The following is a 25,018-nucleotide window of genomic DNA, read 5'->3' as shown; positions in this document are numbered from 1 at the left end:
AAAGGTTGTTTTCATAAGATAAATCATCAATTTATCGATTCTAAAGATACAAGAGCATGTCGAAAAAGGGACTAGCGATGAAATCTTTTTTAGCCGACAAAATATTTTGATGACGATTATATCATATTGAAAAGCAAAATTTGCCATAACTTTTGACCTATTTGACCAAATTAAAAAAATAACCCCTCAAAATTTTAGTTTATCCTTTTTCTTTCCAATACGAAAGGATTGATTCTTTTAAAAAACATATAACTCGAGATAATTCACTTCAAAGAGGGGGGGGGGTATCTGGGACGCCCGGTATATGTTTTTTTTTATTTAAGCAAGTGTCTGCCCCTACATCAGGGTCGCATTCTATTGTTCTCAAACAATAGAGCCATTGTTTAGGTACCAAAAACTGAGCCTGCATATGCTTATAAACGTTATGCTTATAAAAGAAAAAACATGTAAATGACAAGATGTTTCAATAAAAACCACTGTTACACCGTTGTCAGTCAAAACTATGCTATTTTGTTGTATTAGAAAAGTCCTACAAAGTCGTCAACAATCGGAATTGTTCATCCATACAATACAAAATATTAATAAATTGTGGGTTAGCTATTCGAGTCGGAACCATTTTGAATATTTAATGTGTAAATTAGTTATGACCATTTATGTAAATTATACCCTAAGGGGCTCAGTTCTGACAAAATGGTACACGCTTTTTTTTCATAAGAATGGTGTAAATCCATTTCATCATGAATATTCCTAACTTTTTTGGGAAAATTATCCTAAAATATTCTTACAGTACATTCTTAGGTTAGGATCCTAATTCATACTAGATTTAACATTTAGTACATACGTCTCAAGCATAAAATGGCACTTTCGTAAAAGTAGTGAGCCGTACTTGAGGATAATTTATAATTTATAATTGAAAGTGCTTTAAAAATGGCATTCTTAGCTTTAGTAGCAAAATTCCATGATGGTGATTTTCTTAGCATATTCTAAATTCTTTGGCCATTTTCATCAGGGACATTATTATAAAGTGTATTTTTATAAAAAAAAAGCGTGTAAAAGCTGGTCACAAAAGATGAAATATCTAACAAGGTTGAAAATTCACTAAATTATTATTTACCTAACTAACAGAGTTAACGTAAGCGATTTTCATAACTTTTTAGAGATGTGTTTTTGAAAAAAAAAGTCAGATTGGGCTCTTCCAGAAAATGTCCGGACATGGGGGGGGTGGAGTAAGTCCGGGGGTAGCGAAAAATCATCAAAACTTGCTCTGTCCGGGGGTAATTTGGGTTGTCCGGGGGCATAAGTCACTTTGTCCGGGGGATGGGGGGATGGTAAATCACTGAAAGTTGTTATATCCTCCACCACTCCCCATATTCAAATTTTTTCTCGAAAGCCCATTAAGCAATTGACATGGTTTGATATTTGATTTATTTAACAAAATAACCACATTACCTACATGAATTGGAAAAAAAAACCTGAATAACACCATTCATCCGTGGATAAGAAAAAACAAAAAATTTAGGAGAGAAATTAATTTTCTAAAGACAAAAATCTTTGAAGTGTGTTTGTTACTGCAATAAAATTAATAATTTTACATTTTTCAACAAGAATTAAAATGTTAAATATAATGCAGTCAAAGATTTTGTTGATGGTGCAAAATCTACTAAAAAGTAGGACCTGCCTTGGTATTAAATGTTATTTTCCCATAGCGTAAGCCTAATTAAAACTATATCAAATGTTAACGGGTGTTTTTGTAAACTTTTTATTTTTGACCTAAATGATGACCAATTTTCAAACAGGCCCATATATAAACTTCAGTCGCAAGACCATTCTTCATAAAGTGACTGTTGCTTTAGTTACATTCGAGTTTCGCTATGGTAAATTTATTAAAATTCAAAAATAGTTTCAAATTGAATCATGGATTCTATAATGTCGGTAAGATTCTCTATTCAAAATCTTAATCATTGAAAATTTTGATTGACCATATTTTGATTTAAATTTTGATATTGAAATTCATGAAATAGTTTTCTTATGACAGCAAACAAAAAACAAAAAAATGAATTCTGTTGCATTTTCTTTTTCTTCTTCAATTTCAATTTCAATTTTCGAAAAACGCGTCTGCAAAACATGAGGATAATACCAATACTTCCTCTCATTGGATATTTCTATCTTCTTGCATGGATTTGTCAAACTGCATGTGACCGAACAAAGGTTTGTTTTTGTTTGACTTATTAAATTACCAGCTTGCACACAACATTGTTTCAACGTTCATTTAAAGTCTCCTGCCACCATACCTCTAATAAGAACTGATTATGTTTTCAGACTGGCGAAGTACCGAAAAACAACCATGGCTTTAATCCAGCTGTTCTGATTGGTGAAAAAGGTAGATTCCCTTTTTTTAATTACAAAATTAACTTTAAAGACGGAAAAGAAAGCCTTTCAGAGCCTTTCCCCCTTCGGCGCAACGCGATCAATACAGTATTTTTAGAAATTCTTTTATTCATTCTGCTTTGTCAGCATAGAGGCACGCTTCCTTTATTTATCATATAAAAAAATATCTTTAAAGGGAAAACATTTTTAGAGGGAATTGGCAGATGACGAAAAATGATGTCACTCAGCTTGATGCTCAGCAGCTATGGAAGGTCAGGGATGTAGCTTTCCATTGAATGTTAGGGTAGTCTTACCATTTACTGCGTTCAAAAACTTACTTATGTGCTGTGACTGTTTTCTGCCCACCACGCAAAAGCTCTAAAGGGATGGATGGAAACACATAAAAAACAATCTGACGAAAATGCTATCTCAAAATCGTAAGGACCGCGGACTTATGAGCTGGATTTTGATTTAGTGTCAATTCCATTGTATACTTTATCTAAGTTAGTGCGTGGTAAGCACGGAGCTCTGAGTGATTTTCCACACTTTTTTTTATATTTTTATACTTAGGCGAGACCAATTTAATTTGTTGTTCTACGGACAGATCGTTAGAAAAATATGGGTCGGTCGGTCGGCAAAATAAGAATAAATTTTTCATTTATCAGGGTTGGTAAGGTACCGAGAAAATTGTCCAAAAAGTATCTGGATCAAAAATTCAATTTGTTTTTTATCTTCGATTAAGATCATAATAAAATTTTAGTGTATGGAATGCTTTTTGTGATTTTTCAATTTCTTGAATTAATTTTCAGCTTTATTCAAGTTTAATTCTTACAAATAACTAGTGTGTAAAATATATTGTAGTGGAAATTCGATATTATTATTTTTTTGATTTTAGCAAAAATTGGGTCGGTCAGGAACAACAAACTAAATTGGCCCAGGGGGGGGGGGTCTTGCAGTTACTCCTTGACACTATGTGGAGTAACTGCAATTTTGGACATTTTCTACAGACACCACCACCCTTGCAGTTATTCCATAGTGTACTAACTGATTTTACCCTCAAAATTGGTGTATACCACCCCCAAAAATGCCAAATTTGACAATTTTTTCACTAAAGTCTGTCCAGATATAATTGGCAGTGGAAACAAGAATGCCTGTAACTTTTGATAGTCAAATATAATTATGGAAATTTTTTTTGCTTGTTTTAGAGAGTCAAAGGTGCTGTATTTGAATGTATTTTTGGTTGAAAAATTCACGATTTTTAGCGATTAAATTTGCGATTGCAAAAATTGAGCTTTTTTTCTACTTATGCTATAACGTTCATTTTTACACCAGTGGTAGTTCAACCTTAGGTTAAGAAGTTTGTAAAATTTCAAGGCAAATAGAAAAGTCCTTCAGAAGATATGGGACCCGAAATACCCCTTGGTAGCACTTTTCTGTGAAATATCAAATCTCCAACTTATTACTAAAAACGGGGGTTATGTTATCTCTTTTGAACAGTGCAATTAAAAGTTGGAAAATGTTAAGTGTTGGTGCATTGGTATCACTTATTATTTCGAAAAGAAGTGAAATCACAGTATAATTGTTTTTATTGAAAAGATAAGCATTAACTTATATTGCCTTTGTTATTTTTAAGTCTAAAGAACTTTGCTAATTCCCAAAACCCTAAACACAGTTTGTCTATGAGGTCATTAAAGAGATCGTAAAATGTGTTATGATCGAAAAACTGTTTTATCAATCATATCACTACCCCCGTTTTTAGTAATAAGTTGGAGATTTGATATTTCACAGAAAAGTGCTACCAAGGGGTATTTCGGGTCCCATATCTTCTGAAGGACTTTTCTGTTTGCCTTGAAATTTAAGAAACTTCTTAACTCAAGGTTGAACTACCACTGGTGTAAAAATGAACGTTATAGCATAAGTAGAAAAAAAGCTCAATTTTTGCAATCGCAAATTTAACCGCTTAAAATCGCGAATTTTTCAACCGAAAATACATTCAAATATAGCGCTTTTGATTCTCTAAAACAAGCAAAAAAAATTTCCATAATTATATTTAACTATCAAAAGTTACAGGCATTCTTGTTTCCACTGCCAATTATATCTGGACAGACTTTAAATTCCTCATTTTTGATACCATTACAGGGTACGTCTTATTAACGACCGTTCAAGAGTTAAACATCTCAATCATTTTCCAAGTTTGTTAAAATATCTTTCATGCCTTGATTGAAGAAAAAATTTTGTGATTTTTTTTGACTTTTGAAAAAAATGTTTTGAATCTTTTTGCTTCCGGAATTTTTGAAAGCCTAAAATTTTAAGTGAAAAATGTGCTCACTTAGTACACCATATCCTACCAAAATCGACAATTTTGGGCTTAGGCACCATCCATGTTACAGTTAGTCCACTGGTGGAGTAACTGTTTTCCTAAATTTTGCTTTATATACCACCACGGTAGTAATTGTCATAGTGTTTATATAATAACTGCATGACCCCCCCCCCTGATTGGCCTCGCCTTATATGTTATAATTTCAGAGAAAGAAGTAAAACGAAACATTCTTATTGCGATCGTACCAATTCTTTCACCCGAATGGAGCGTTCAACTGGATATGAGGTGGTACAACGAGACAATAATAAGCACAGATTCGAGGTACGCTTGCAGTATTTTACAATTGTCGGCTAATGGTTTGGAATACGGTTACGGTGGCCGTGTCCCTTTTATTGCAATGGGTAAGACTTCTAAAAAGTTTGCAATATCGTCTGCTGTGAACGGAAACATCAATCATATAATACCGCCACCACCACCTACCGTTACTCTAAACAAAACGTACCACGTCGAGGTTCAACAACGATATGTCAGTAATGGTAATTACAGATATTTCATCATGATTGATGGAGAAGAAATTTACAGTGTACTAAACACTGACGCTCGGCAGTTTTACAATGTTCATGTGTATGCAGGAAACCCGTGGAATGACCCTTGCCCTGTGTACATCAGTAATTTGAAATTAACAAACTTTTTGTAATAATTAATATTATCGTCCACCTCTAAGCAAAAGTTTGATGAATATTAGACAAAGCAAAGCTGAATATCATCAAGCGAGACTGGAAATTCTTAGATATCCGATTTTTCTTGTCGAAGATTTGTTTACTATCGTTCGTTAGAGGTATAGTAAACTACTGAAAATATATATTCACAAAGTTTACAACCGCAATGGGTGGAATCGGAGAATAATAGTGGTGACAGAGATTGGAACAAACAAAGTAAACATCTCCGTAACTGTGAACTCCACCCCGGGCTAACCTCCGTTTTCAAACTTATCCCCCTCCAAAATCACCCCTTTTAGTGACTTTTAGTGAATGTGTAGACGATCTTGTAATCATCGATGACGAATATTAGTTTTTATTTTCTTTCTCGGTTAGATTATTTGAATAAAGTGATCACTTCCTCCCGTGCGAACAGATTCCTTTTGTAATTCTGCGGTGTCAGCACAATTAAGAGTATTGTAATAAGAAAATTGTCGTTTATATTTCCATAATACTATTTCATATTTATGTATATTATGCATATTATCGGACATTGTGATTAAAGGTTTTGTTTTTAAATAGGAGGGATATCAAACTCGTCAATTTGAATTCACATGCTTTTTTACCGATTGACACAGATGTGGAACAAGATTGGTCAGAAAGACGAAAAGAAAAGAAAATAATTGTTTGTTTATTCAGTACAATACAACGAACAATAGGCAGACACTGTCCTGATACGAGACATGAGTCTGATATGAAACGGGAATACGTAATAAAACCTTTAAAAGAACTCAAGTTTGCTCTGAACATTCTAATTATCAGTATTGAAGATTCTAGCCTAGGAATCCAAGCTCATAATCTTAGAAAAAACAAAAAATACCTCACCTCACAACACTGGGTGAAAACCGAAATTTCCAGTTCATTGGAAATACCAAAAAAGACCTAAAAATGTCTGGAAATCTCACTTTTTTTGGTATTTCCGAAGGTATGGAAATGTCAAATTCTCAAAATTTGAAAACGCCACTATGTGACATTCGCTAAATTCCCAGACTTTGAAATGTCAAATTTCCTGATCTTTTTTTATGTTTTAAAATTCATCTTTTTTGGGATTTCTTGAGGAATGGAAATGTCAAATTTCCCAAATTTGGAAACGCCACTATGTGACATTCGCTAAATTCCCAGACTTTGAAATGTCAAATTTCCTGATCTTTTTCATGTTTTAAATTCATCTTTTTTGGGATTTCATGAGGAATGGAAATGTCAAATTTTCCAAATTTGGAAACGCCAATATGTGACATTTGCTAAATTCCCATAACTTGGAAATTTCATATTTCCTGGTATTCCTTTTAATTATTATCATCTTTTAATAGGTTTTAAAAAGCTTCAAATTACTATGTGAGGAAAGATGACCATAAAATCTTCGTTAATCTAATCATTTTACCAACTTGACGCTACAAGGATACAAAAAATGGCAAACCAACAAATAATACATAACATTAAATATTTATTTAACATGTTTCATTTCAAAGCACAAAGATAAAAAAAGCTATGATATTCTGTGATATTAATTGTATAAAAAATCCATCAAATCCACCATCTCACCATCAATCAAATTCCTGTCGAGTCTAGTTATTAGAACCTTGCATACAGTATTTGAAATTTTGTGTACAATAATCTGTTGAGTGTATCATTAAAACTGTGATTTCTGAGATTTCCGATGAATGTTTAGTTTACCCATTCTACAAGTTTATGTCTGGAGCGAAGGAGGTATGAGTTTTAATTAAGTTTTCAAGCCACTGATCTGAATGGTAAAGTCTGTCATTCTGAAGCGTAATGTATCAATACTCTGTCCATTGGAAATCCAAAAGAATTCAATTTAATTTACCAACTGCAACAATATTTCTTCGAGCAAAGGCTTCAATTAAAAGTCTTGAAGGTACAGTAGAATGATTCCATGGTTGCGTTGTTTGTGACTGAATTTGTTTCCATTTCAAGTATTTTTTTTTCTGAAAAGAAAATCAAAACATTAAATGATAAGAAAATATATAATTTTACAAGTTAAAAATTCATAACCAACACACAACTTCATCTTACAAAGAACTTTCGAGAAAAAAATAAAATCGAAATTTTTCACATGTTCGCTCAAAAGTCACATGATTGAATACTCACATATAATTGGCTCAACACTATGTTTATTGATTTAAGATAATAAACCACATTTTTCTTTCTTTCGCTCTCTTTTGTTGAAAATAATAAACAAATCTAATAAGCGATTTACGTCATAGCAAAGATAGTTCAAAATAAAGTCTTAAGGAGAGCAATTACTTCCATATAAGGAATAATAACAGGAAAGAAACACTTTTTATTTGAATATATTTTATTCAACCTTTTTTGTTAGAAAAACTTTGAATTTTCGACCGTTTTTCACAAAATTTGCTGAGTCGTGACCAACATTTGAAAGAATCTTTTTCCATTTTTGTGATCTTAGGACTGCTCTGAAAAATTGGTGAAATTCATACCCTTTACATGTCATACAGTGGGCATTTTCCTCAATATTTCAACCCTTTAAGAGCGAAAAATCTTTTTAAGAATCTTTGAAAATTCATCTTTAGTCTTTCTAGCGACTAAAAATTTGAAATTTCCTGAACTTTAAAAAGCGCTATAAAAATGTGAAATTTCGAATTTTGAAAGATGTGAAAATATAAACTTTCAGATCTTTTTGTAAATTAAAAGGTCAGATTTTGAAAATTCAGGAAATACGACATTTTGAAAAATTTGGGAAAGTGATCTTTCATGGTCTTTCTGACATTGCAAAATTTCGGATATCTTGACATTTGAAATTATGAGAAATGTCACCTTTTTTTTCTTTGGAAATCTTGGAAAGTTCATCTTTTAAATGTTTCTTACGACTCAGAAATCTCACATTTCCTGAATTCTAGAAGACCATAAAATGTGAAATTTCAAATTTTGAAATATCTGAAAATATCAGCTTTCAGATCTTTTTGTAAATTAAAAGGTCAGATTTCGAAAATTCAGGAAATACGACTTTTTTTTATGGAAATTTCAGGAAATATGACATTTTCCAAATTTGGAAAATTCCCGAAGACAGCTTTTCACCCAGTGCAAAGTTCTAAGATTATAGAGCTTGGTGCAGGTAGATTAGTCTGACACAGAATGTTATAAACAGTCTGTGTGTGAACCCTTGTTGACAGACTTTCTGAACTTTGGATTGGAAACCCAGGCAAACACACATAATCAACTTACCATAAAAACTCTTTCACAAGCTCTAAAGACTTTCAAAACTACTAAAAACCACATCAAAACATGTATTTAGACTTCCAACCAACATCCATTTTGTTTCTAAATGAATCTATGTTTTCATTTTTATTTGTTTTCCTTTTTTCCGCAGAGTCAGCTTTTTCCATAAATTTTGCGCGCGCATCGAAATTATCAAAATACGCGCAAAAGTACTGCTAAGCAATACGCACAAAATCTGGCCAATCAGACTGAACTTCCATTGCGGAGAAAAATCTCCCCTGAAAGGCGAGTTACCTGCGCCAAGCGTTAAACAAGCAGCAAAAATATCATAAACTAGACTGTGAACAAAGTTTAACGCTTTGATTCCCAGGCTATGAAGATTCTAGCCTTTTAATATACGAAAATTAAATAAAACTTCGTCCACGACACAAGTTTATGTTCCATTTCGTTATCCGTTCAATTTTGTTTTGAAAAGATATTTTCTCAAGCCAGAAAATGAAAAGTTTTTTATAAGCACACACAATTTCAGACTCAATTTGTAGACATAAAGTCGCTGGAGAATTTTGGAGGAAAGTATCAAGCAATATAGTTCACCTTAAGAAAACATTGATTGAAAAATCTTATTATTTGACGAGGGATTGCCAAGTTTACAGGCCTTTTTTAGTCCAAATATTTTCTTACACTGATGTCAGAAACAATGAATCTCGAAAGATTTCACCAATGGATAAAAGAGCTCATTAAAAATGCACGATATATGAGATAATGAGCATACATACATCGTAACTTTTTTAATCGTAGGGCGAGCTTGGTTACAGGGCGAGCTTGGTTACAATAGCACACTTCTCCTGTTTCTTTACACATCCATGCTTATAGTTACATAGTTTTGGGGGGTTTTCGGAGGTAGAATTTCCAAACCCCATTCATTCGGACCCCCTACTATTCGGGACCTTGGAGTAAAGGTTGTTTTTCATAAAATAAATCATCAATTTATCGATTCTAAAGATACAAAAGCATGTCGGAAAAGGGACTAGCGATGAAATCTTTTTTAGCCGACAAAATATTTTGATGACGATTATATCATACCGAAGAGCAAAATTTGCCTACGAAATGGTTTATCTTAATTGAAAACTGCAGGAAAATGTAAGTTCGCCATATGGTTCTTTGAAGAACCCACATAAACTGTTATGTAGACGTTAAGCCTGTCCAACCCATACCAAGAGGCAAGTTTTCCAAAGATCAAAAAACATTTGCGGAAAATTTTTCGAAAATTAATAAGCGGGGGAGACGTTTTATTCGTTTAATTGCCTGTTTTAACTTTTTGAAAAATAATGTTTTAACATTTCAGGCCATAACTTTTGACCTATTTGACCAAATTTTACAAATAACCCCTCAAAATTTTAGTTTATCCTTTTTCTTTCCAATACAAAAGGATTGATTCTTTTAAAAAACATATAACTCGAGATAATTCACTTCAAAGACGGGGGGGGGGGGGGGACATGTTTTTTTTTATGAGCAAGTGTCTGCCCCTACATCAGGCTCGCATTATGCTTAGCATTCTATTGTTCTCAAACAATAGAGCCATTGTTTAGGTACCAAAAACTGAGCCTGCATATGCTTATAAACGTTATGCTTATAAAAGAAAAAACATGTAAATGACAAGATGTTTCAATAAAAACCACTCTTACACCGTTGTCAGTCAAAACTATGCTATTTTTTTATATCAGAAAAGTTCTACAAAGTCGTCAACAATCGGAATTGTTCATCCGCATACAATACAAAATATTCATAAATTGTGGGTTATCTATTCGAGTCGGAACCATTTTGAATATTTAATGTGTAAATTAGTTATGACCATTTATGTAAATTATACCCTAAGGGGCTCAGTTCTGACTAAATGGTACACGCTTTTTTTTCATAAGAATGGTGTAAATCCATTTCATCATGAATATTCTTAACTTTTTTGGGAAAATCATCCTAAAATATTCTTACAGTACATTCTTAGGTTAGGATCCTAATTCATACTAGATTTTAACATTTAGTACATACGTCTCAAGCATAAAATGGCACTTTCGTAAAAGTAGTGAGCCGTACTTGAGGATAATTTATAATTTATAATTGAAAGTGCTTTAAAAATGGCATTCTTAGCTTTAGTAGCAAAATTCCATGATGGTGATTTTCTTAGCATATTCTAAATTCTTTGGCCATTTTCATCAGGGACATTATTATAAAGTGTATTCTTATAAAAAAAAAGCGTGTAGTAAAAGCTGGTCACAAAAGATGAAATATCTAACAAGGTTGCAAATTCACTAAATTATTATTTACCTAACTAACAGAGTTAACGTAAGCGATTTTCATAACTTTTTAGAGATGTGTTTTTGGAAAAAAAAGTCAGATTGGGCTCTTCCAGAAAATGTCCGGACATGGGGGTGGAGTATAGTCCGGGGGGTATATTTGCTCTGTCCGGGGATAATTGGGGTTGACCGGGGGGTCAACTGATGCTTGTCTGGGGTTAAAACTTGTTGTCTGGGGGCCAAAAGTCACTTTGTCCGGGGGTAAATCACTGAAAATTGTTATATCCTCTACCCCCCCATATTCAAATTTAAGCCCATTAAGCAATTGACATGGTTTGGTATTTGATTTATTTAACAAAATAACCACATTACCTACATGAATTGGAAAAAAACCTGAATAACACCATTCATCCGTGGATAAGAAAAAACGACAAATTTAGGAGAAAAATTAGATTTCTAAAGACAAAAATCTTTGAAGTGAAGTTACTGCAATAAGATTAATAATTTTACATTTTTCAACAAGAATGAAAATGTTAAATATAATGGAATCGAAAATATTGTTGGTGTTGTTGTTGTTAATGATTTTCGTGAATGATGTTTTTGCGGCGGAAAAGGTAAGCTAAATCTTATTTCAAACTCGGAGAATTAGTAATAGTAATGATATGACATTGAGGGAAATTAGGGATTAAAACCCCGAGTTCCATTTTGAAATAGTTTGATTATTTCAAACTGTTTCATTGGAATTTCGAACACTTGTACACGACGCGTGAAATAATGTTAGGAGAAAATGGGTTTTGATCAAAAATATTACTTCTTAAAAATGAAGTGTAGAGTCTTAATTTCTTCTGAATGGTTGAACAGTTTTGTTGTTTACGTATTTGTAAACTACGTCTTGTTTGTGGTGGGAAGGCGGAAAAGTGGGCGTATTATCAGAGATTTTTGACGCGAGCAGGGTATTACAAATCAGGTAGGATTCAAATTCCGTAGGATAAGAGCGCGCAATCTAAATAAAATCAGTCATATAATTATTGATATAATCTCCCTGAGTGGATTTTGGAATGAGGGTGTATGTTATAATTTTAAGTCCGCTTTCTAAGCTACATATAAAACCTTCTCAAAAATAACGAAACATTTTATATGAATTAAACAGTTTAAGATTTTCACTTCTTCAACACGAATTTAACTCGACTTAAGCGAAGATATTTGGCGGACAGAAAATTTGCCGGATTTAGACAAAGTTCGCCTTATTAAGTTCCAAACAAAATTAATTTTTTTCTTCGATCAAGAAATAAATTCCCGCCAAATTTTAGATTATTTTACTCATTTCCAAAATTCCCGCTATTCCAGGCCTTAAAACGGATTTTTTACTTATTTAATATTTGGCGCCAAATTTAAGTTTTTTTAGCAATCCAAGAAATTAAATTCCGTCTGACAAAACTTTTCCGGTAATCCACCGGTAATCAGATTCCCGCCCGAATTCCCAGCTGTTTCAACGTTTATTCAACGTTTATTTAACGTTCACAACGTCCATATAACGTTAGATGAACGTTAAAACAACGTTGTGTGCCAGCTGGGTTTCTTCCCTTAAGGTAGGTTATCTCTCTTGACACCATTTTTAAGCTGACACAACGCCCTCCCCAACCCAGGGATACACGATATTCTTTATAAGAACAAACTATAGAAGAACATGAGGTTTTGACGGCCAAAATATTAAGAAAAGGTTAAGAACATTTTAAGACTTTGTGGGCTTTAAAACAACCAATTTTTTAGGAAAATGGTTAAAAAATGATTAAAATAAGAACATAAGAACATTTTTAGATTAAAAACTCAAAAAAGTAAAGGACATCTGTGAAGGCTTCAAAAATTTTCGGACGTTCTTATGAAAATTGTATCAACAAAGTGGATTTCTTTCTTAACACATTCTTAAGCTGACACAACCAGCCCTCCCCCCCGAACCAACAGGGACACAACATGGTATGATTTACGTTTTCGAAATATTTTTCTTTTTATTAGATTGTCCCAACAAATCGTCACGGAGTAAAGCCAGTTGTGATCATCGGCGATGAAGGTTAGTGATGAATATTTTTTTATCAACCCAGCCGGCACAAAACGTCAAAACGACGTCTATGTGACATACATAACGTCCAAATAACGTTATTTGAACGTTAAAAGACCGTTGCTTGCCAGCTGGGAAATGTCAGAAAAAAATCACCAGATTCTATGTAAAAGACTGTAATATCATCGACAAATTCTTATCAAAAAGAAATTTACCGGGTGGTCCAAAAAAAAAAGTTTTAAGAAAAGATTTTGTACATAAATGAATTTATTTTAATCGTATTGAAATGTTATGAAGTAAAATGCTCTCTCTCTGAAAATAATTGACGTCAATTTTTGAGCAATCTAATTTTGACCCCCGATTTTTAAAATTTTATAACTTTTCGAAAAATTGTTTCATGAAATAAAATTTTGTTCAGAGTTATGTGAAAAATTGTCTGTACCAAATTTCAAGTCAAATTAATAAGGGCCAATAGAGCTTGTTCGACAGAATCAAGTAAAGCAGGGCCAAATTTGGAGGTTCTTGGATCACTCATGACCAAAAATGGTCAAAAACGGTTTAAATCTTAAAAAAGTAGATTTTTGTCAAATTTTTGCATTTTTTTAACTTTTTGGCTTAAAATCTCGTTGTAAAGACTCACTTCTCACTCCAATTCCTACGAGTTAAACAAAAAATGACGATTTCTAACTCAAACTGGGAGGGCTTACAGGAGGGCTTCGCCCTCCTATATAGCCCATGACCAATATAATCGACATTGGCACTTAAAGGGTTAACTGTAATATTTTGATCCATACAAATAAAATGCCAGCACACTATACTTATCTCAATGCTTTGAAAAAATACTCATGTCGAAACATGTTGAAAATTTCTCGTATCAAACGGTCTGATATCTCTCGAAATCTCAATATTCTTTCAATCATATTTATTACCACACTGTAGAGATTGAAAACCCAGGGCGTTTAATGGCTGTCATTGCGCAACAAGTGGTATTTTTCCTCGATATCTCAATATTCTGTCAAACATATTTATTTCCATACTGTAGATATTGAAAACCCAGGGCGTTTAATGGCTGTCATTCCACAACAAGTGGTATTTTTTTCCTCAATATCTCAATACTCTTTCAAACATATTTATTTCTACACTGTAGAGATTGAAAACCCAGGGCGTTTAATGGCTGTCATTCCCGTTCTCTCAATGGAGTGGAGCGTGTCACTTAACGTACGTTACCCATCTTACGGAGGTACCGGGTATACAATTTTCCATATGGCAAACGAAGGGGTCAGAGATACCAGTTATGGAGCACGTATACCAATAATATCAAGGCCATATCTGACTTTACCAGTCACTTTTCATATTTCATCTGCGGTTAATGGTCATTGGAATCACTACCAAAACTTCCAAGGAGCAGCTCCAAATGGAACCAACCATATCGAGGTTCACCAACGATACGTCAGTAATGGTCATTACAGATATTTCATCATGATTGATGGAGTTGAAGTTTACAGTGTTCTAAACACTGATGCTCGGCAATTTTACAATGTCCATGTTTACGTCGGATGGCCGGATCCAGCACCTTGCTTCATCAGTAATTTGGAAATTACTAATTTCTTGTAAACTGCTTTTTTTTCTTTTTTGCACAACTCATACAAATCTGGACAAAAGGATTGTGAACTAAAGGTTCAAACATACTTTCAATCTCAAGTTTTCACCGGACGAAAGTAAAATTTAACCTTTAAAATAGCCGGTGGAAACCCAAAAATGTCTGGTGATTACCGATAACCAACCGTTATTTGCAGCTCTGAATTTTCTCTTTTACTTTGAAAAGAGAGCTAACATTCACCATATTTGGTCATTAGTCAAATGAATGACTTTTACTGAAAAGTCTACATACAGACCTTTTGTCCGGGATGTACACTTTTTTTAAAAGGACAAGTAGATTTTCCTTGAGGATCGATCTTTGAACTCTTTATTTCTTTGAGCCTTGATTTACTTAAAGCATATTTTAAAGCATTTTTGAGCCTCGTTGTTCTTATCAAAGAAAAATAGTGTAGAAAAAGGGGGGGGGTGGGACAAAAGTCGAAGGCGACTTAAAGGCTCACTTTTGATAGCTAAACACGGTTGGTCCGTTTTCTCTGATACATCTTTTTATTACTACTCAAGGGTTAATTACTACACACTATTTCAGTTTTCTTTTAAATAATACGAACTTTTTCTATATAAACATACCATTTTTTGGACTCAAACAAAGCGCATTCATGATGCTGTCATGCCCTGCCAGATGGTACAAAATGCCTTAAACTCGAAAGGTTTAAGGAAAACTTTAAAATAATCCACCATTTTGATGACATCATAGCTAGCGTAGCATTTAACATGCAACAATAAGATATACCTAAAAGCTAAATTCGAATCTCCTATGTAGCTACGATTTAAGCCAAACTATTTCCTACATAAGCTGCGCAGACCACTCTTACGAAAGCTGGAAGTAACATCTTACCACCAGAATTTGAAAAATATAATGCAGGAAAAACAACGAAGGTGTTACATACAATCCACCATCCGAAATATGGCACAAATTTTAGAACTAGCAGAAATTCAATATATGTTGGTCGTTATTTTTTATTGAGTCTAGTATTTTTTATACACTAATTTTTGTACATAACACCCTTAAGCACCTTTTTCAAATTTTGTAGTTTTCTTTGTAACAATATTGTATAAAGAGCAAAATATTTATTCCCAAAGCACTTGTAATAATTAAAAAAATATTGTTTAACTTTCTATTTCTTACTCCTGGAAAGGACGCTGTGAGCAGGACGGATAGCCCAGAAGTGGTGAACGATAAGGGAAACCAGTATATTAAGTTTTGGCATTTGTTTATTGGCTAACCACTCCTATACAAATAATTTTGGGGATAAAATATTTCCCATATTTGACAATAATTATAATGTATAAGATGGCCGCCTGCAACCATGCTCGCAAGCCTTGAAGGGAGGGAGGGAGGTAAATAAATAATTTTCTTTGTCTTCACTGTAAGATGAGCTTCTTTGCGAATGGAAGATCAGTGATAGTCTGGGCCCATACAAATTTTTACTCCATTTCACAAAGCTCACATGAGATAAAAATTAGTATGGTAGAATTTGAGATTTTGAATTTTCCACCAGAAAAAAACCGTTTGAAAACTGGCCAATCAGAATTTTGTTGCATAAATTTTTCGGGAGAACAATAGACATAATCGGCCAATCAGAAGCGTTTCTACAAAAAATTGTAGAAATTTTTGTCCAAAACTACCCGTCTACTATCGAGTTCAGAAAAAATCGTGAGTAGACGGGGCCCCATCTAGATCAGTGATCGAAGTCATAGCTCTAAACCACCTATAGATTCTACCGAAAAGAGCAAATGCGACGGGGGCGTACTATGGGCGGACGGCCTAAAACTTAACCTCTTAAATTACCATTTAACTTTCTATTTTTTACTCCTGGAAAGGACGCTGTGAGCAGGACGGATAGCCCAGAAGTGGTGAACGATAAGGGAAACCAGTTCTTTTTGGTTACATGAATACATCACAGTCAAACGCCCACGGCATTTAAATATCCCTCCGCCCATCCGCTGATTCAAGAGGTTTTTTTGAATTTTTATTGAAATTTTTGAAAATGTGGACGCGAACATTTTGAGTAAGTTGTCATTCGCCCAAAAAAATCAAAAGGATGTTTAAAGTCTTAGATTACTTGACTCTTACATATCAATCTGTCTAATTTATGAAAGATTGAGTGCAAAAGAACTTAAAACGAAATAAAATATGTGAGCTAGCCCTGAAATCCCAAAATAATCAAAAGGTTGTTTGAAAGTCTTTGGAGGCTCCCCCAGCGGTAGCTTTGGTCACGATATCACGCAATAGACCTTATCGGAATTTTTGATTTTTCTAAAAAGGCGATGCATTGTGGGATTGTTTCGAGTGTATTACAATAGAAACGTTTTGACCTCTGATCATGCAATCACGAAAAAAAAATCCGAATCACGTAATCAAGATAGAAATATGTCCCTGCGATATCACGCAAACCCCTCGGGAGCCTCTCTTAAATTACTCGACTCTTATCTGTTTAATACATGGGAAATTGAGTGAAACAGACATCCCCTTCTCACAGACCCAGTTGGATTTTACTAGCAAGTAGGGGTAAAAATGACGGACTGAAACTCGATGGGGATTGATATTCTCATATTTCTTTTTTTGTTTGTTTTCAAGTCAGAAAATTCAGTGGGGATGGAAAAATAGTAAATATTTTGCAGTGAGAATTGGTTTATTTGATTAATCTCATTGGGGACAAAATTGGAGGAAAATGTTCCACCGAGGACGATATTTTGGCCAATTTTTCCAGTTGGAAGGAGCCCCAGTGGGTCTGTAAGAAGGGGGTGTAAAAAGAACTAAAAACGAAATAAAACATATGAACACACTTACATTCTTCTGGAGGTAAAAGGAAAAATACAGGAATGATCATCGCCAGCAAAATACTCCCAGTTATTGTAAATGGTAAATGAAAACCACCAACCTGGAACAGAGAGAGATGTTAAAAATAACACCCCTGTCTCATAACCGCGTTGGGAGAGAAATGTTAAAAATAACACCCCTGTTTCATAACCACGTTGGGATGGAAATGTTAAATGTAACAGCCAAGAGCTTTAGAGAGCTTAGTGATGAGTCGAACAAAATTAGGGCAAACTGAAGAGGCATTTTGGGAAAGTTGAGATTTTGGCGCCCCCTTTTAAAAGTAAAATATGTTTGTAAAACTAACGCCAAAGAACCCAAAGAAAAAAGAACGAAAATTTTGGGATATTTGGGATTCTGCTATGTTCTCTGAAAACTGCTAATTCTAAGGTGTAAAAAACAAAGGGGTGCTAAAATTAGTAATCAGTAGTCCTTTTTGGTGCCTTTGCCTTTCGGTGCCCCCCCCCCAAATAAAATCGGCCAAGGGGGAGCACTGCCCCCTGCCACCAAGGTTTATCTGTAATTCTTTGAATTGAATTTTAAAGGTTTCACTTTTAAATAAGAGTGATATCGTTTGCTGACTCATCAATTATAATTTACAAGCTTTTTCACATTTAATTGACACGGATGTGGAGCAAGGTTGGTCAGAAAGAGGAAAAGAAAAACAGTTTTTTGCTTTTTTTAGCATAATATAACAATAGGAAGACACCGTCCTGATATGAAATATGCGTCTGATATGAAACGGAAAAATAAAACCTTCAAATCGGGATGGTAAGAGCATCCGAAGGCTTCAAAAATTTTGAAAGTTCTTAAGAAGAAAAACTAAATCATTGCCATGAAATCATATTGAATAGTGCTCGATGATAAATAAACAAGATACCAGAGCCAAGCTCAAGTGAGTTACGGCATGTCCGAAGTAAAAGTGAAGCAGTTCCACTCACTTTCAAAATGTCAATTATAGCTGGAAAGAAGCGCCTTATGATGTAGATTAACGCGATAGCTGTATGAAAAATTTAACTTGAAGCTATAAGAAGTTATAGCCCATAAGCCTCTATTATGACGTCATAAACATTATGTAACATTACGTCATTAAACTAAAAATTTGAATAACTCGGAAACTGTTTATGATATCTATCAATATGAAATTTTGACAGAACAAATATTCTCTAGATTTGAAAATTTCCAAATCTCCTGAAAAATGATGACGTCAGCGTTTTTAAGCTATTTTCGATTTTTGGCTCTAAAAAATGACTTCATCATTTTTTTCAAAAAATTTTCAATTCAAAATTTTTCTTACATCAATATCTATTTGTGGTCAAAATTTGACGTGTATATGACTTTTAGTTCACGAGATATTCAAATATTTAGTTTAATGACGTAATGTTACATAATGTTTATGACGTCATAATACAGGTTTTTGGGATATAACTTCTTATAGCCTTAAGTTAAATTTTTCATACAGCTATCGCGTTGATCTACATCATAAGGTGCTTCTTTCCAGCTATGTTTGACATTTTGAAAGTGAGTGGAACTGCTTCACTTTTACTTTGGACATGTCGTAACTCACTTGAGAGTAAAATTTAGAAGTTTTTTAAAAGAAAAACTATAAAAAGCTATACAAGAACGCTTCCATGGCCAAATTGTTTGGAACAAGTTAAGAACATTTCAAGGATTCGCGGACTCGAAAACAGCCAATCTCTTAGTAGAATGGACAAAAATACATAAAGAATGGGGGATTTAAGAACATGTTAAGAACATTTTTAGGCTTGAAACTCAAAAAGTCAAGAAAATCCCAAGGCTTCAAAATTTTTGGATGTTCTTATAGAAAACAAAGTATTCTCACTCTGTAAAGGATTCCACCAATGGCTGGACCAGATGTATATCCAACACCGATGAACAATTCGTTAATGCTCTGTATATAGAAAATGGGTAGTGCAAGTTTAGGTGGTTTTAAGTGTATTTTCATACACTTTTTTTTCACTGAAGATTGCCATCCTGGATGGCATGAAACTGTGAGTATGAAATTAAACTAAATCGTTTTCTTTACTCAAACTAGTATTTTCATACCTTATAGGCAATAGGCCTTTTCATCCTTATGAATAGAGAGTAGTTTTAATAAAATCTGCTGGGAGTTAATCCATGGTCAATGCAGTAATCCACTTCTTACAATAGACTTTTCATGAATTCCGAAGTCAATTGAATGGTGGCAAAAAAAAATTTCCCCTTTAAATGCAACAGATGTACGAATCCTATGAAATAGGCTAATAATATATCGAGTTCGAAAGGAAATTTTGAGGAACTTGACCACTCGTTTTATTAAAAGAATAACATGGAGAGAATAAGATAAGATAAGGTATGAAGCTTTTTGGTAAGAAAACATTGGTGACGTCATCAACAACTTGAAATTATTATGAGTGGTAAAACGTCGAAATTACACGGTACCCTTGGGTTTCGCTACGTTTTAATTTCCGCGCTTCAAAAATAATTGAAGTGATCTTATCTATTGACATGAAATCTTCAAGTTCAAAGTTTGACGCATTCATACATACATGCAAACTTTTTCTCAATTTCCGCACATTTATGCAAAGAAAAAAAAAACAATCAAAAGGGATGCTAAATTATAAAGAGTAAAAAAAACTGCTTAAAAATATTGAAAGTCTTTTTTAAGAAGAACAAACTAAAATCTTTGCCATGAAATTAAATCATTCCTTATAACTTGCTCGATGATAAATAAACACGATTACAGAAAGCCTCAAGTGAGAACGGTATGTCAAGTTCTGAAGCAGCACCCTTCAAAATGTCAATTATAGCTGGAAAGAAGCGCCTTATGCCAACGCGATAGCGAAAAATTTAACTTGAAGATAGAAGTTATGCCCAGAACCTCTTTATTGATGGTCATAACCATATGTATATTCAAAACTAAAATGAAAATCAAACTGTTTGATATCTATCAATATGATCTTTGACCAGAAATATTCTCTATATTTGAAAATTTCCAATCTCCTGAAATTGATGACGTCAGCGTTTTTCCTATTTTCGATTTTGGCCTTTGGCTTCACTTTTTTTTCAAAAAATTTTAATTCAAATATTTTTCTTACTCATTTTAAAAAAATTTGACAATACTTTTAGTTCACTACTATTTTTAATGACTTACTTTTATATTTCTGAGGTTTTGGGATATAACTTCTATCTTTTTTTTACCGCTATCGCGTTTCTACATCATGTGTTTCTTTTTATGTTTGACATTTTGACTGCTCACTTTACTTTGGACAGTCGTAACCACCTTAAAAGAAAATCTTTATAACGCTTCCATGGCCAAATTGTTGGACATAGTTAATCCTTTCAAGGTTCGCGACTCGAAACAGCCAATCTTCTTAGTAGAATGGACAAAAAATACCAAGAATGGGGGATAAGAACGTTAAAACATTTTAGGCTTGAAACTCAAAAGTGAAAATCCCAAGGCTTCAAAATTTGGATTTTCTTAAGAAATTCTCACTCTGTTATTCCCCATGGCTGGACCTCTTATATCCAACACCGATATTCGTTATTGCTCTGTATATAGAAAATGGGTAGTGCAAGTTTAGGTTTTTAAGTGTATTTTCATACACTTTTTTCACTAGTTGCCATCCTGGATCATGAAACTAATGAAAGACACTAATTCGTTTTTTCTCGTCTTTTCATACTAGGCTCCTTTTCACATGAATAGAGACGTTTTAAAAATCTGCTTGTTAATCCATTAAGTAATCACTCTTACATAGACTTTCATGAATCGAAGTCAATTGACTTGTTTGAAATGATCGAGTTCGAAAGAAATTTGAGGGAACTGACCACTCGTTTTATTAAAGAATAACAAACTATGGTGATCAACGTGAAATTCCAGTGGTAAAAACGTCGATTCACCCTTGGGTTTCTTTTTTTTTGTGACATCTTCAAGTTCAAATGAGCATTCCTACATACATGCAATTTCCGCACGCAAAGAAAAAAAAAACAATTTATACAGTCAAGCTAACACTCAAATCATACCTTATTAAATAAGAGGCAAACTTACGCCAATGATTCTAGATTTCTTTGAACGAAATGGTTAGTATGGACAGACCGGCAGTGCTGGTCATTGAAGCTCCTATAGCAGTCACAGTTCTGATGGCGAAACAATACACTATGAACAGCGAACCACTTTCTATGGTGCTAACAAACCTAAAAATAATCAGAAGAAAACAATAGAGGTTTTTTTTCAGGTCTGTCCAAAGTTACGTAACTTAAAAATAAAAATCCACCATTATGGACGCAAACGTTCGAATTTGTAAAGGTGACTCCTAACGCTACACGGAATATAATTTTCTTTGCGACTACAGCTTGCTCTCTCACTAATACGAACTCGAAAGGGGAATCTTATTTATTTGAATTACAGAGAGATTCGAATTATGGTATAGAAAGTATTTTAAGTGGATTTCTCTTTGACTTGAAACAAACTCGAATTAAAGAAAGGTTTGAATTATAGAAGTTCGAATCAGCGAGAATGCACGGTAAAGTCTTCAAAAAATTCTTACCCAAATAGTAACTGAGCTCCACCCATGATAAATGCTCCTGCAAGCAAGCAAAATCGGCAGCCTATGATTGGAAGCTGTAGAAAAAAAAACAATATACATACACTACACAATATATTGTCAGCTCGATTTGTAATATTCTAAAAGGCTACATACACTACACAATATATTGTCAGGCAATATATTGACGATATATTGCTGAGTGCCGGCAATATATTGAAAAGGTGTCCGCAAATATATTGTCAGCTTGATTTGCAATATTCCTACAATATAGAGGGATTGTTTACAGAAAGAGAATCCCTTTTTACAATAGAAGACTTGTTATTTACTTCGTAAAAAACAGTCTGCAAACGATATTGTCAAATATTGTTTGTCAATATATTATGTAGTCTAAGTAGCCCTTAATGTTGAAGAATACACGCTATTTGTTTGATAAAAAACAACAAACTAATCCCCATTCTCTAGTTCACTTTTTTTGATATTAGTGCTCACGAAAATGTACCTCAATTGACCATCGGTAAAATAAGAGAATGGTGCAAGTGGCTCTGGGTACGAGATAAAATATTAAGTATGACTAAAAAAACTAACGAATTTTTTACTTCTTTGAATTTTTATCTAGCAGGAGTAATTATAGTTCAGTAACGGGTATTTTAAAGACCGTATTTTAACCAAAATATTAATTTTTAGAATAATGTATAAATGGCTGGTCCAAATTTCGAATTTTACAGCAAGCTTGTATTATAAATACCTGGAAGTGGTCAAAATTTTAATTAGTCAATTAATAACAGAAAACCAGTCTGCAAGCTTCAAACAGTACTGAACCAATTAGGAGCGGATTAGTCAATTAGCATTTTCCAATCCTGAAGGAGAGTATGGCTGATGTAGGCAAAAAAACATTTAAGGTCTACAAAATACACAACATATTGAAGATTTTTTCTTAAAAACCATATTGTATTTCCATATTTTTATGGACACCCTGTATAACAACTATTTAAACAACTCCAGCTTTCAGATACTTACATATTTGCCAACGAAAGGGGACAATAAGAAGATACTGAAAGGATATATGGCAAAGATAGCTCCAATTGTCGTTCCACCAGCTCCTTTCGATTTAGCCTGGATGGAAAAAGATAAAAATAATGAGAAAAAGATAATGAAAATATACAAAGGTACCCCTTGTTTCCAGTAAAGAAAGAAAAGAGAACATCTAAAGAAAGAAAAGGGTAGGTAATTTTCTAGTCAGAAAATCTGCTGAATATTATTTTCGCTTACTGATTTGAATGATGAAGCCCATACTTTTGCCCATCAGAATCATTAGAGGCAAAAAGTAGTTGAGCTCCAGCTCTCTAATAATTTTCTAATTCTGCTAATAAGTTATAGAGAAAAATGTGTGATGTATACACCGAAGCACCAGTTTTCTCATTTTCAAGAATGGTCGTTTAAAAAAAAATTCAGTTTAAATGGGTTGTTGTTCAAAAGTCTACTGAAATTTAAATATGTAAAATTTATCATCATCATTCGATCTATCTAGGTTTGAAATAAACAATAATCCTCCCATCTCCAGCTTGCGATCAGCTTACCACCCTTCTGGCACTCGATGTAGAGATTTCCTCCCGACAAGATGAAGCCTTAATGGTCGGAATATTAGATATGTTTCTCAGTTTCTAGCCCAGGTTCCCACATCAAAAATCAAGGAATGGTTAATGTTCTTATAAAAAAAGTCTAGCATAAATTCAAGGCGTCAAATCCATTTAATTTGAAAAGCAGCAGTCAAATTAATCCCCTATGGGCACGCAACGTCTTATGAACATTCAATGGACGGCTTTTTGACCTTTGTACGTCCTAGAAACATACATTTGACGTCCAAAAGACGTTTGTACCCATTGGGTTACCTCTGGTGAGAAGAAAGGAGCCAATATTGATTCACAACATGTAGCAGCGAAAACCATCAAAGACAATGCTATAAGAATCACCACTTCACGTTTACTTTTGAACATTTTAGGTGGTTTGATCTCATCCTGTATTGCTGATTGACCAACACTATCTTGTGGTTTAGAGGCAAGTAAGGGTGAAAATTCTCCAATGGATTCTTCCACTTTTGATAATGAATGTTGTCCACTTGATTCACTATTACTTGCATCTTCTTCTAACATTATATTATACTTTGCTGAAAATAATTTACATTAAAGCTAAAGAATTTAAGTAGGGTTCAAGTATACACTCTTTTTAAAAGAACTTTATAAGAATAATGAGAATTGAAAATGCCAAGAAATAAGAACAGTTCATAAAATAATTCTGAGTCTGAGCTGAATTTTAAGCAAAACTATTAAAAGTAAGTAAGTAAGTAAGTAAGTAAGTAACACTATTTATTTACCATTTGAACACTTAAAATACATGAGACGGTATCCACAAAATAAAAAAAGGATGGAGACCGCCTTATAGCCTGGACTAATCATAAAGATGCGGCCACCTAAGTGCAAGTAACAATTGTAAAATACATAAATTATTTCAGTAGATTAATTTGAAAATTTTTATTTATTTACGGATTAAAGATAAGCTGTGGGTAGGGAGTGTGCTCAGTATTCCCTAAGACAGTGAGTAAAGGCAAGAGATTTGACAAAAAGAGGGTATTGCACATAAAATACTTCGGTTTTGTCTTAGAAGAAAGAACAAGGCAATAAGAATTTATTAGGCTTAAAGTGCCAAATAAATAAGCCTAGAGATTCATCTAATTTGGATACAAAATCAGCCATCAACCATTTTTTTCAGAATTACACTTTATTGACTGAAAATAACACAATATAATGTCACCATGTGTATAAATTCAATATGCACAAAACGAACAAAAGCCAGACCCACGAAAATTATATGGTTCAACCCCCCGTTCAGCACCAACGTAAAATCGAATGTAGCGAAAAATGTCCTGAGTATCGTGGACAAAAACTTCCCGAAAAGCTTTTTTCTGCTTCAACTATCATATCATGCTCCTGATTTCGGTTGGTTACTG

The 25,018-nt window shown here is 33.6% G+C and overlaps 2 protein-coding genes and 1 long non-coding RNA gene across 3 annotated transcripts in view; 1 reads left to right on the top strand and 2 right to left on the bottom strand.

Moving 5' to 3' along the window:
- The window catches only part of LOC136798287 (MFS-type transporter SLC18B1-like), a 59,209-nt gene extending 39,651 nt beyond the window's left edge, over window positions 1–19,558 (bottom strand). Inside the window, exons 1-3 of the mRNA XM_067054875.1 lie at window positions 19,535–19,558; window positions 19,311–19,379; window positions 17,441–17,531 (exon numbers count right to left, since the gene is read on the bottom strand). Of these exons, the coding sequence (XP_066910976.1) occupies window positions 17,441–17,531; window positions 19,311–19,379; window positions 19,535–19,558 (184 nt within the window). The remainder of the gene's footprint in view (window positions 1–17,440; window positions 17,532–19,310; window positions 19,380–19,534) is intronic.
- On the top strand, window positions 2,128–6,400 carry LOC136798293 (uncharacterized). Its single transcript, XR_010845374.1, has 3 exons — window positions 2,128–2,208; window positions 2,320–2,380; window positions 4,894–6,400. It is a non-coding gene; the product is annotated as an uncharacterized lncRNA (long non-coding RNA).
- A 1,967-nt stretch (window positions 19,559–21,525) lies between the features above and the next one.
- On the bottom strand, window positions 21,526–24,178 carry LOC136798286 (MFS-type transporter SLC18B1-like). The gene is made up of 4 exons (XM_067054874.1): window positions 23,904–24,178; window positions 23,032–23,127; window positions 22,015–22,088; window positions 21,526–21,661 (listed from the first exon to the last, which is right to left on the bottom strand). Exons 1-4 carry the CDS (start codon window positions 24,162–24,164, stop codon window positions 21,526–21,528), a joined length of 567 nt encoding a protein of 188 aa, XP_066910975.1. The 5' UTR covers window positions 24,165–24,178.
- Between the last annotated feature and the right edge of the window lie 840 nt (window positions 24,179–25,018).

The sequence above is a fragment of the Clytia hemisphaerica genome, unplaced genomic scaffold (genome assembly GCF_902728285.1).
Source record: "Clytia hemisphaerica strain Z4C2 unplaced genomic scaffold, Clytia hemisphaerica genome assembly, whole genome shotgun sequence".
Taxonomy (NCBI): Eukaryota; Metazoa; Cnidaria; class Hydrozoa; order Leptothecata; family Clytiidae; genus Clytia; species Clytia hemisphaerica.
This window is presented reverse-complemented; position numbering and strand designations above follow the sequence as displayed.